We start from the raw sequence: 13,504 nt of genomic DNA, 5'->3' as shown, positions 1-13,504 counted from the left end.
CTGCATTTAATGATGAAATGATTTTTAAAAAAAATGTGTCCAGGTTTCCCTTTGATCCATGTTTTAACATCAATATTCTTCCAATGATGGTATATGTTAGAGAATCAATGATTACCTCTATCTCCAGGAAGATGATTTTGAAGAGCAACCAAAGGGCAATGAAAAAGTAAATAGTAGAAATGAAGGGTCTGAAATACTTTGTAAATTAGGAACTGATCAAGAAATGTAAGGTGAAAGTCTACCATAAAGAAACATGACAAGGGAAAGAAAAACGTAGATCAGTCAGGAGAAAAAGAGACAAACAAGGGAGAAACTGATATCCAGAGATATCAGCAGCTCTAGAAAAGGACTTTCAGGGTTGTAGAAGGACCCTTTGAAGCAGAGTTGTAGGAGAACATAGACCAGAATCGTATGGATGGGCTGCAGTTGGCATCATTGGAGGGAAGGCCCATATGATAAATTAGAATATGAAATAATTACTGATCACAAAGAATTTTCCTCAAAATAACTCCATGAGGTAGTTTGTGAGAATCAAATGAAGTAACCCATATAAATAACTTTGAAAACCTAAAGCATTTATAGGAATACCAGCTAGGATCATCATAAGTAATATACATACATTATATATATATATATATATATATATATATATTATAAAGCATTTTAAATCTGTTGTCTCACTTAATTAGTTGAGAATTTATTCAAAATGTCAATCAACAAATCTGTCAATCGATATTTACTAAGCATCTACTGTGTCCCAGACATCATACAACACACTGGGGGATTATCCCTCTCCAGCCTTTCCATCTGTGATTTCATCCCTCTTGGGAATCCCTCCTCTGAAGAAGATCAAAGACTCCTCTCCAATTTATAGACTTAGTCACCTTACAGCCTAGAGAGATTAAGTGGCTTATCAACAGTGGACCAGTTGTATGTGTAAGAGGCAGGATTTTTACCTTCATTTTCTTTTCATCAAAGTTGACTCTATCCATTATGCAACACAACTGTTTAAAGATGAATAGGACCTGGTTTCCTACCCTGGAGGACTTTATGGTCTAAGAGTATGATTCATAATCTCTCTGTCTTACTTTTGTTTTCAAAATCCATGTTTTCATTTCACTCAGAAAGAGATGGTCTTTCTTTTTCCTTGAGGAAGATTGATTACTGATCATCAGGTGAGCAGTGAGTGAGAAATGACCCCCTACAGCCCTCTAGTCTGAGCACAGCTATATATGGTCCTTGGATAATGGTCTGCCAAGTTAGGGCAGTGACTTGGGATCAGATAAATGAAGGTGTCACCAGAAACTGAGAAAAGAACAAAATAATAACTTATAGAAACACTATTGAGAGTTATGGTTTCTAAAAGGTGTGACTTACAGATGACTATCCTTAGCAAAAAAGATTAAAGTGCTTCTTCCCTAAACCCAGCCACATCTCCCTGTTATTTTTTATCCCACTTGAGAAATTGCTATAGCATGCTTCTTGTAACAAACCCATGAGGTAGGGTAGGTAGGTAAGAAAGCCCATTTGACAGATGAAAAGGGAAGGTCAGAGAGCTGTGACTGGTAATGGACCACCCGGTTGGGAGGTATCTGATTCCATGGTAAAGGTTATTCAATGTAGAAAGTGTTATCCTCTTTTCCCTTTACTTGCCCACAAGAAGGCCCTAGCTCTCTGCCAAGCTTTTACAATATTTAATGGACCAATCGCTGGCTTCTCCCTTCTCTTTTTTATTCCTTGCTCTTTGTATTTTCCATATATATATTTTTCAAGAAAAAAATCAAGAGCACAATAATGCATCCTCCCAAGATGCATTTCATCCAAAAAGTCTACCACTCCTTTTCACTGTTTAAATGAGTTAAAAAATTAAAGCAAGATTGTATAGGGCCATAAACTTAAGGTTAAAAGGATCCCGAAAAGTGATCTAAAACCTTCTCATTCTATTAATGACGTCCACTAACTTGCCAAAGTCACAAGGTTATTCAGTGTCTGAGGCACATGATAGCAACTTGGAAAGTATAAAGATTGGGTTCTAGTCCTATTTCAGACATTTGCTAGCTATATGACCCTTGGTAAGTAAATTAACTGCTATCTGCCTCGGTTTTCCCATCAGAAAAACTAGATAATAATAGCATCCATTTTGCCTCCCCAACAAATTGTAAAGAACAATTGAAATAATACATTTAAGGGACTTTGCAAGCCATTAAGCATTACAGAAGGGTTAGTTCTTATTAGTAGGTTATTAAGTAGAAGATTAGCTTTAACTGGAACACATTTAATAACCATTGCTTTCAAGAATTTAAACATTCCTTAGTTTTTTCCTTTTCCTGTAGTACCTGGACAGAGTGACAAGCTTTGTAAATGAGAATGGCAGCTCTCGTGGCTTTTCTGCTTCTCCTCAATTTCACCGTGGAAAGTGACCTGATATTTGTGACTGCAGGGGACGGCGAACCAGTTTAAAGAAAAATGCTCAGACACTCGGATGCTTGCCCTAACTACTGGAGGAAATATGGAGTCTTTAAAGTGATCATTCAAATTCTTGGTGCCCAAGTCGCATCTCTAAGAGGGAAAAAAATAGACTTTTTCACAATCCCCATGAACTCAAAATGCTTTTAAGGCCAACAGCTGCCACCACCATTGCCTTCATATGTTGTGAAGCTGATGGAACCAACAGTTTTGATGTCCAAGGTATAAAACAAATTTCGCATCCCACCGACCCATTAAGTCTCTGATTCTGAGACTATTCTACACAGCAATAGGTAGCAAAGAACTGAGGATGTGATCCAGAAAATGAATCTGGATCTCAGTTTCTTCCTTTGAAAGTGATGGTCTTTCAGGTCCCTTCCAGCTGTAGTGCTATACTACCAGAAGGCCTTGCTTTTAGTGTATCCACAGGCAGTGGGGGCAGGGAGGAAAAGAAGAGAAGCTTTAGGGGAGAACATGATGGTTATTTTTCAAAAATTTGAAGAGTTGATCCTCAGAAGATAGATTAGAATTGTTCTCTTTGTCCCCAGAGATCACAGTCATGAACAATGGGTCAAAACCATAGAGAGACAGGTTTATCTCCCTATGAGGGAAAACTTCCCAACATTAGGATCCTGGGTTAATGGAATGAAAGGAAGAAGGGGTCCTAGAGCACCTCTAGGCTCAGAGAGACTTTAATCTGGTCATTGTAGTGGGTGGCAGAGCTAGGATTCAAACCCTGGTCCTCTGACCACAAAGTCAAATGTTCTTTCCACTGTGGATGCTATCTTCTACAAAGGAAGTGTCTCAGAGCAGAAAGACTGCCTTGTAAGGCAGGTGATGTCTTTAAACAAGATTGAGTGACCTCTTGTTAGAGGATCATGGATAGCTAGACCTGGTCAAAGAGACAGTCCAACTTCTTCACTTTACAGATGAGTAAACTGATCCCATGAGAAATTAAAGTGACTTCAAGCAAAAAACAAAGGCAGAATTTGAATTTGTATTTTCTGACTCCAAAGTCAGGGTTCCACAAGCACCCATCCCCTTGACTCCCTGACAGATATATTGATCAGTGATGGTATGGGTTCTATAGATTCAAAATTTCCATTTGGTTCTGAAATTTCCACTTCTTTGATTTTCCCTTTATTATGTTCTTCCCTGTGAGGGAAAAAATGACCCTATGTTGTAGCATATATGGGAATGGTTTTGGTGATAAACATAACAATAATATGACCATAATCACCACTTTCCTAAAAATATAAACCAGGTGTGTAAGTCGACACCAGTTCTGGGTTCTTTTAGACCAAAAAGAACAGGAAAAACTGCATTGACCGGGCAGGAAATTAAGATCAGTGGTCCCTTCTTCAGTGATAGCTTTGAACCTAACTCCACATTTTTGGGGCTATAAAAACTATGCCTGCATCTCTTGAAAGGAATTTCATAAAACCATTCCCCTGAAAGATATACAGTTTATTTGTGGAAGAGCCATCATTTTACATATTAGATTCCAAATAAAGAGAGATCGGCCACTATAAAATTCAAACTACAAAGATACTCAGAAAGGTCCACAAATCTACAGGTAATGTGAAGCTTCAGGCTGTCCAGAGAGAAACCAGAAGTGAAATATAATCTGAATGAAGAAGAATCAAACCTTTTCTTCTCTTAGAGCAATGAAACTTGAGAAAAAAAAGAGAATAAGAAGGAAATATGAAGATATAGATCAAAGCAAGTCAATGGTTTTAGTTCACAGGATCATAAAGCTGGAAGAGGGTATCTACAGAGTAGAAAACTGAGGCATGGGAGGTGAAGTGACTTGCCCAAAGAAATGCATTCTGTCACAGCAATAATGGTTTAAGAACAACATTGAGAGGTGGGTAGGTGGTGCAGTGGATAAAGCACCGGCCCTGGCGTCAGGAGGACCTGAGGCAAATCTGACCTCAGACACTTAATAATGACCTAGCTGTGTGGCATTGGGCAAGCCACTTAACCCCATTGCCTTGCAAAAAGACCTTAAAAAAAGAACAACTTTGAGTGACTAAGTCATCTTGAATATTACAAAAATTCAAATGAACTACAAATGACATACATAGGAAGCCACTATCTGCTTCCAGAGAAAGAACTGATATATAGGAGCATGTATAGAATATTTTTGACAATGGTAGACATCTATAGGGTGAGAGTGGGAGGGGAAAAAGAAAATTGCATGAATCTTTATTATAGATTTAAAAGGAATAGTAAGATTTACATAATAGATTTGATATTTCATGTGTAATCATCTTTCCCCCATTCCACCATGTTATTGAAATACTTTTTTTAATTTCTTAAGATCAGAAAAACAAAATAAACAGACCCTTGTTAGGCATGAAGGATCCTCTCTATAAGATGGTCCTGAGATGAGCAAACCATTATTAAGTATGTTTTATTAGCATCACCAACTATATGGTGATTAAAAATGGCAACCCTCTAGGCCTTGAAATTCTATGAGGGGAGGATGATACATTAAGACACATATAAAATAAGGCAGAACAAAATTAGATCAGCCAAAAGATGGATAAGGAGAAAGAACTATAGGGGAAAGGGAGGTGGAGAGGCTTTTTATTTATATCAGAAATGAAAGGTAATCTGAATGAAGAAGAGTCAAACCTTTTGTTCTGTTAGAGCAATGAAACTTGAGAAAGAGAGAATAAGAAGGAAATGTGAAGATACAGATCAAAGCAAGTCAAGGATTATAGAGCTATTATTTCATGCAAGTCTATCTATGTTTTTCTAAGGTCATCAAACTTATCAGTTCTTATGGTATTCCATCATGATCATATACCATAACTAATTCAACTAGTTCCAAATTGGTGGGCATCCCTTCAGTTTCCAGTTCTTTGCCACCACAAAGAGGGCTGCCATGGATATTGTAGAATATATAATTTCTTTTCCTCTTACCCGAATCATCTCTGGAAATAGACTTAGTAGTGGAATTGCTGAATCAAAAAAGTATAGGCAGTTCAATAACTATTTGGGCATAATTCCAAATTGTTCTCCAAAATGACTGCATCAGTTCACAGTTCCACCAACAGTGAATTAGCAACCCCATATTTCCAATTCCCTTCAACATCTGTTTTCCCTTTCAATTATTTTAAGAGTAAAATAATATCTCAAGATTGTTTTAGTTTACATTTCTCTAATTAATAATGATTTAGAGAATTTTCTCATATAATTATAAATTGCTTTGATTTCTTCACCAGAAAATTGTCTATTCATATCCTTTGATCATTTCTCAAATGGGGAGTGACTTGTATTCTTATAGATTTAACAAAATTCTTTATATAGTTGAGATATGATATCTTTATCTGATAAACCATTTATAAAATTTTTGTTTCCAATTTTCTGCTTTCCTTCTGATCTTGGCAATATTTGCTTTAATTTTTGAAATTGAATGTAATGAAAATTATCCATTTTATATCTCACAATGCTCTCTATCTCTTGATACTTCATAAATTGTTTGCTAGCAGGAAAGCGGTGAATGCTTTGGAGCCATGGAATGATGTGATCAGAGCAGTTCATAGGAATGAGGCAACATGATTTGGTGAAGAATACGTTGACCCTGCCTCTCAAGCATACTATCGGTGTGATGATGGTAATCCTTCCATCATCCAGGGTCTTTGTGTCTTTATTGGCTAAATGGTGGATTTAGATGAGACAACTCCGTGGATCTTTCTAGATCAAGTTCTGGGTTCATGATCCTCAAATACATCTCACAGCAAGAATGGGTCAAGGGAGATACCTCTTTACAGATTCCTTTGTTTGAGATCCTTTCTGTTAGGGCTATCCTTTCTGGAAGTATTTTCCCTAACAATTCTTCCAATTTTGCCACATGAAAAGCAAAGCACACAACAAGATGCCAACATGTTCACATATAAGGCCACTGAAGGTCTGGCATATTTAAGGGTGAGCTATGTCATCAGGGAGGGAAGCACATCAATATAAGCTATGACAGTTCTCTGTTTGGGAACTCAGAAAGAAGAAAAGGACTCATGCACTCTGATTTTGGAAGGGACAATGATAAATTGCCAAAGCTCTGTTTGTTTATGGAACATGTTTGTCAAATGTTTTTTGATGCAGTTTTTAGAACTGAGCAGAAATAGAAACCTACTTCTATTCTGAACCAGTTTGAGGATCAGTAACTCGCTATTATTAATTCTTTCAGATAAACACTTTTTTACCTGAAATTAGATAATCCTGCCAGTTGTCTATTTCCTATTCAAGGGCATGGATGTCTCTTCTGGGCTAGATGCTGCCGTCTCCTTATCCTTGCCTCTACCATCTCCAAGGTAACCCAGACCTGCCTTCCAGCTCATCCCTTAGTTTTACTAGCTCTTTCCCAACTGCCAACGGTCAGGGATGACCTGCCCCACCATTGTTGCCCGAAGTTCCCCCGAAGCTAAGGCTTCCTGTTACATCCGCCCTACGCTAATTAGAATCTAAGTATCCTGAGGCCAGAGAATCTTTCTTTTCTATCTCTGTCTGTAAAGCTTGGCAAACACTAAAATTCATTTCATATATGCTTCTTTTTTTTCCATTCCATTCTTCCTTCAAAAAATCTTTAGTGATATTTCAGCACATAGGATGTAGAAGGAGAAATTATCTCAGGTAAAGTGAGAATGTCATAGAATGACAGCTATAGAGATAGAAGCAAACTTTAGAAATCATATGTTCAACCAGGTTTTTTAAAATTGCTTCACACACTAGTCATCAAATAGCAAGTCAGCATCAAAATCCAAGTCAGCAATAGACCTTTCCATGCCCACTCCCCCTTGTTTTGTTGAATAGGGGTCAAAGTTTTATCCATCCTGTGCTTTTGAGAAGGCTCACATAGGTCATCAGTTTGAATATTACCAAGTGTTCAGGAAAGGCCTGTTTAGTGAATGATGTATTTGGAAAAGTCTGGTCCATCAGGAGTTCATTATTTCTTCCACTTGAATGACACAATAACAATCTCTACTTACCCTTGAAGGGCTTTTTCTCCAAACCAATCTCCTTTCCCTAAAGTGCGAAGAAAGATTGGGTCTTCACTTGGGGAATCTTCTCGAGTGACATTTACCTAAAAGGGGGAAATAAAAGGGGGAAAGTGCTGATGGGTAATGATGACTTAAACTTGTCATAAATGTGCAGCCATCCTTCAAGGTGTCTTTCCTCTATGAAAATTTACAGGATGAGGAAGTGATCTTTCTTTTTTTCTGAACTCCTTTGCAAACACACACACACACACACACACACACACAGAGTCTATCTTTCACAGGACTGTAAATTTCGAACTGGAAAGCTTAAAAATAATCTTGTATAAATCCTGTCAAAAGCCCAGAGAAACTGAATAAATATAACTTGAACCCAGATCTTCTGACCCTAATCTAAGATTCTTTTCATTGTAAAATGCTGACTCTTGGAACAGAATTAAAAGACCTAGAGGTCAATGGTAAATAATTCTATTTCAAAGTGTTTGTGACTCAGATTTCTATCAGTTTGATGAGCCTGAAAGGTGTAGGTGGCAGTGGAAGAGTTATTTCAAAACATACTGTCACTTTTTTTTTCTGACTGTATAGAAGAAAGCTTCTTTAGAGAGGCAAAACTGCTTTCAGCTTGGATAAATGAAACAAAACAAAAGGAAGGGAGGCCTATTTGGAGGACTAGGGCCCCCTGCTGCAGCTCTTACTGCATTTTCTGGAAAGAAAACAGGTTTAGTGGCACAGGGAAAATATCTTCCCCAGGGCTCCATTTTCACATTTTTTTGATGGAAATCACTTGTTTTCCTTTTTATTCTAAGAAATTCCATGTTTATTTAAGTGCTAAGTCCTAGGGCTTGCTAGCCTTCCCATCCTGCCTTTTCATTCAGTTCTTCCTCTTTGCCTTTATGAATGAGGCTGCCTCACCTTGCATCTTTCCCCTTTTTTGTAAAGAATCTCCCCAACTGGCGCTAGCTTCCACTTATTTCATGAATCCCCGTGACAAGTAGGGGAAGATTCTTCACTGATGGAGAAGCATGAATCTGAGGTAAAGATTCTGCTGACTCTCATTTCTCACAAAAATTCCTATGGACCTCTGGGTGGTGGGAGGACTATCACAATCTCAAGGTTCTTGATTTGTAATTAAAATTCCCTTTCCACACCACCACCCCCTTCCACTTGAGGGTTCCCAAAGACTCTGACAATGTTCTACAAGCCCTGAAGTTGGGATTCAGAAAGAGCTGTATTTGAACCCCACATCAACCTCTTACTTAGCTATATGACCTTGGGTAAGTCACTTAATTTCTCTGCCTCAGTTTCCATATATAAAATAAAGTAGTAAGCCAGAAGAACTCTAAGGTTATTTCCAGCTCTAAATTTATGATCTCACCTCTGAAATATTTTATGTATGTGGCCCTGGGTAAACTAACCTCTCCATGATTCAGTTTCCTCATCTGTAAAATGGCTGGGATAAATTTGATAATACTAAATAATAGGTGGCATTCATTTTTTTTAGGTTTTTGCAAGGCAAATGAGGTTAAGTGACTTGCCCAAGGCCACACAGTTAGGTAATTATTAAGTGTCTGAGGTTGGATTTGAACCCAGGTACTCCCGATTCCAGGGTCGGTGCTCTATCCACTGTGCAACCGAGCCGCCCCTATAGGTAGCATTCATATAGTGAATAAAGGTTTGTAAAATGCTTTACCAATATTGCCTCTATGCTCAATGGCCTTCAAAGTCCCTTTTGGCTCTATATATGATTCCACCTCTTAAACCTCCTACCTGTGTGACCCTAGGTAGACCACTTCTCCACCCTTAGTCACTCACATATAAAATAAAGGGGTGAGACTCAATGATTTCTAAGATTTAGAATTAGATCCAAGACCCTATGATCTGGAAAGGCTTCATGTCTCATCCTGGGGACTAAGGATGCTGGCATTGCCTGGCTCAAGTGGGCAGCATCATTATGAGGAAGCTCCATATACCATGGCTCAGTTTGATCACAGAAGTCCAGGACACAAAGGTTTCTCTTCAAACTCCTGTGATCTTCAGAAGTAATGGCAAAGGGACTAGAATAAGGCAATTGTCATTCTCACAGAGCTTCTCCTTAAAGAGACTCAATAACTGGCAGCCCACATGAGTCTCCTTTCATCTGATTTTGGTCACAAACTTTTGTTTCTTTCATGCTATCAAGGTTCATGACAACATTGATCTTACAAAAGTAACTCCTAGTACCAGTAGGTCTAAAGCATACAAGTTAGAAACATGATATGAAGGGAAAATGCCCTAAGAGAGTTGAGCAGGGAAAGAACCTCTGGGTCCAAGAGCCTCACTTGAGTGCATTCAAATTCCAACAGCTTTTCTGGACATTTTCAGTGCTGGAACATGAGTTAATATATGATATCTATTATATGATATTTCACATAATAGATGATAATCCATTAATCTATGAAATAAGGGATTTAAATGATCCATTTTCTTCTATTCTGTAAAATGTGTGATTCAATTTGTCAGACTCTCTTCTAGCCCCAAACAAGCTTCTGTGTTGAGGAATTGATTCACCACAGATAATGCTCCTCTGGTTGTGCTACTGACATTGCCTTGAAAAGTTCACTAAGATCAATTTAGAGCTGGAAAGGATTTGAGATGCAAGTCTCCCCACACTAACCCCCATTTTCTAGATAAGGAAGAGGAAGCATAAGGAAAATGAGTGACTTGCTCAAGGCCACTTAGTAAGAGTCTGAGATGAGATTTGAATCCAGAACCTTTGTGTTCAAGTCCAGTATTTCATTGCCTACATTATGTTGGCACTTGGTAACAGGATGTAGTCTAGGGATGCCTCAAATGCCCTACATTCTCTGTGATCTGATCCCTAGAATTCCCCAATGGCTTTTCTCTATGAATTATCCAGTTTTTATTTATGTGAAGGTTAGATTTCTGGATTTCTCCCCCACTATTATGTAAGCTTCCTGAGAGAAAATAATGCTTTGTTATTGTCCATTTTCTCAGGAACTGTTATGGTCCCTATATATTAGGGACAGTATTTGGTTAATTATTATTGGATTGATATGGACATGTTGGATCTTGACTTTGTTCTTAGATATGAACCTTGATTGGCTTTTCCCTTTCTTGCACTTGACTCTGGCTGTTGATGGGTTCGCCCCAACTTAGTGTAGACTTCCTAAGGGACACTGATGAGAGGTCCCTGATTTTCTCTTCACCCTTCCCACCACTCCTTTGCTAGTATCTTCCATGACCTTGTTCCCTCCCTCTAGATTATATCTTTGTATTATTCCCTGATTCAGTGGGACTGGAAACCTCTCCGTGGCCCTGGCATCCTAGGCTCTGACAGCGACCTTGCCCAGCATCTCCTTGTTGGTCTACACCTGGCCCTGGCATCCTAGGCTCTGACAGCGACCTTGCCCAGCATCTCCTTGTTGGTCTACACCTGGCCCTGGCATCCTAGGCTCTGACAGCGACCTTGCCCAGCATCTCCTTGTTGGTCTACACCTGGCCCTGGCATCCTAGGCTCTGATGGTGACCTTGCCCAGCATCTCCTTGTTGGTCTACACCTGGCCCTGGCATCCTAGGCTCTGACGGCGACCTTGCCCAGCATCTCCTTGTTGGTCTACACCTGGCCCTGGCATCCTAGGCTCTGACGGTGACCTTGCCCAGCATCTCCTTGTTGGTCTACACCTGGCCCTGGCATCCTAGGCTCTGACGGCGACCTTGCCCAGCATCTCCTTGTTGGTCTACACCTGGCCCTGCCTCTTGGCTGCTCTCTAGTGATTGATTGCAACATGACTCTCCTGCCACACAGATTAGCCTTATTTTGGGAACAGATGGCCAGAGCTGCCACAGTTTTTAAAAGGAGATTCAGAAGCTGTTAATAAATTTTCAGGACTATTTGATTTCATATTGATTTTAAACAAGTCAGTCCTTGATCTGTATTTCTTCTTTGAATTCTTGAAAGTGGATCAAAAGAAGAAACACAATGATAGTGTGGATCACTTTGATCATCTGGGGAACTGCTTCCCTTTTCAGGGTGAGGTAATGTACTGAAGGATTCCTACATTGTCTTCAGACAAACACATCTGGGCCATGTCACAGTCCTTTATTTTTCTTCTCTCACTTTAACGTAATTTCTGCACAGTTCCATGAAGCAAGTAGAGCAAATGGTAATCGAGGGACAGCAAAGTCAAGTGACCTTTTTAAGGTCACACAGCTAATGAAGACTTGGTCCAATTCTTGAGCCTGACTCATCTAATTCATAGTCAGGGCTCTTTCCTTTTTGGATCCCATCTCTATCATCATGGCCATAATCACTTGGCACCCACTCTTTATGTAGCAGAATTCTGTGAGAATACAGAGTAGGTATAATATATGGGTACAACAAAATCCTCTGGAGCCTTCTGCTTGAGATTTGGATGCAGAGAGCAGAGCATAACTGAGTCAGAACCACTAGAGTTTTAATTCCCAAGAACTTTCCTAATCTGACAGTAGTCTTCTTTTCCTTCCTTCCTCTTCTCTCTTAGAATCTAATTTCCTTCAAAATCCAGGTCAAATTGTGTCTTTTACATTAAAACTTTCCTGATTCCTAGTTTCTAGAGTCTCCTCTTCAAAAAATTACTATGTATTTATTTTCTAGATAATTACGTCCATATTATTATTTCCATTAATAGAGTACAAACTCCTTATGGGTAAGGACTGTTTCACTTTTGCCCTTTATTTCCTGAGTCTTAGACAGTTCTAATACAGTACTTGATAAATTATTGTTGATCCATTAAATGAATGATTATTTACTTTCTTTTTTTAAATTATTTTCTTTCCTTTTAAAAATAGGTTATTATAAGTCTGCCCACCAACTTACCCCTATTCTATGGAAGGAAGTAGAGTACTCTTCTTCAGTCAGCCAACTAGCATTTATTGAGTACTTATGATGTCCCAAGAGCTGTGCTAAGTGGAGTTTTGATTGTCTTAAAAATGATAGGTTCACTTCTTCCAGAATGAACTCTCTGAAGCCTCATTTCTGGCTGCCCTCTTCCACTGATGGAAGGTTTGAAAAAGTTGCAGTGGTGTTAAGTGTTCCACATGCTAAAGCATTTCTAGAGAAAACCTAGCTAAGAGAAGGAACCCTGAGACCATCACTGTTCCAAGCTCAAAGGTCATCAGGGGAAAAAAAAACTTACCGTTCCTTTGCTGATGATGAAGAAGGTATCCCCTCGGGCCCCTTGCCTGATGATGTATTCCCCATTCTCATAGTGAGTCTGAAAAATATAAGGAATAACAGAAAAACTGAGAAGGCGTCATTGCCAGGAAGACTGACCAAGTTATCAAACAACCCATAAAGCTAGGGCAGATAAGTTAGGTAATTCTGGCATCTAAGATGATTGTAGAAATGTTTTAAAATAAGGAGCAAAATAGTCATCAATGAACCATTTCAATGAGGCCCATTTTCCTTAGTATCCTGCACATGCCCCTGCTTATTTTTCTGAATTGGATGAAAGGGGAATATGCATTTTCCCCTTCCATTGACAGAAGGAGAAGCAAATGAACTTCAGAAGCACATAGAAATCATGAATTTCTCATTTTATTTGTTGATCTAATCTGGTTATTCCATCATCCTCAAAATGATTCATATTCTTGCTTAATCAAGTATAGCTATTAATGTCTTAGATTGAGTTTTAGGGACCCATTTACTCTCTAAGCTTCAGAACTTTGTTACTTGACTGTACCAAAAAGAATTCCTTAATTTTTTTGGGGGGGGGGTGGCATTTGAGCCTAGTTCCTGCAGAGTCAGAAACAACCATTTAAGGATCTCAGGAAGGCTACAAACAGGTGATGCCCGTCAGGGTATCAGAGTTCTGTCCCAGATGCAGGCACTCACAGCATATTCCCAGAGCAAGAATCATTCCTTCTAAGAAGAGAAGTAATTTCTCTAAGGGGACCTGGGAGAGAACTCATTAATGGGTCAGGAGGCACACAAGCTGAAAAATGAGAAGCCCACCATCTGCCCTGAGTTTCTTTGTAACTTAGCAGGGAGTCATAAT

The 13,504-nt window shown here is 39.0% G+C and overlaps 1 protein-coding gene across 1 annotated transcript in view; it reads right to left on the bottom strand.

Annotated features, from left to right (window-relative positions):
• Nucleotides 1-13,504, bottom strand: part of PRKG1 (protein kinase cGMP-dependent 1) — a 1,157,583-nt gene that overhangs the window by 221,148 nt on the left and 922,931 nt on the right. Inside the window, 2 exon segments of the mRNA XM_074232273.1 lie at nt 7,461-7,555; nt 12,644-12,721. Of these exon segments, the coding sequence (XP_074088374.1) occupies nt 7,461-7,555; nt 12,644-12,721 (173 nt within the window).

The sequence above is a fragment of the Macrotis lagotis genome, chromosome 4, assembly GCF_037893015.1.
Source record: "Macrotis lagotis isolate mMagLag1 chromosome 4, bilby.v1.9.chrom.fasta, whole genome shotgun sequence".
In the NCBI taxonomy this organism is placed as follows: domain Eukaryota; kingdom Metazoa; phylum Chordata; class Mammalia; order Peramelemorphia; family Peramelidae; genus Macrotis; species Macrotis lagotis.
Note: the sequence above shows the minus strand (reverse complement) of the source record. Positions and strands in the feature narration are given on the sequence as shown.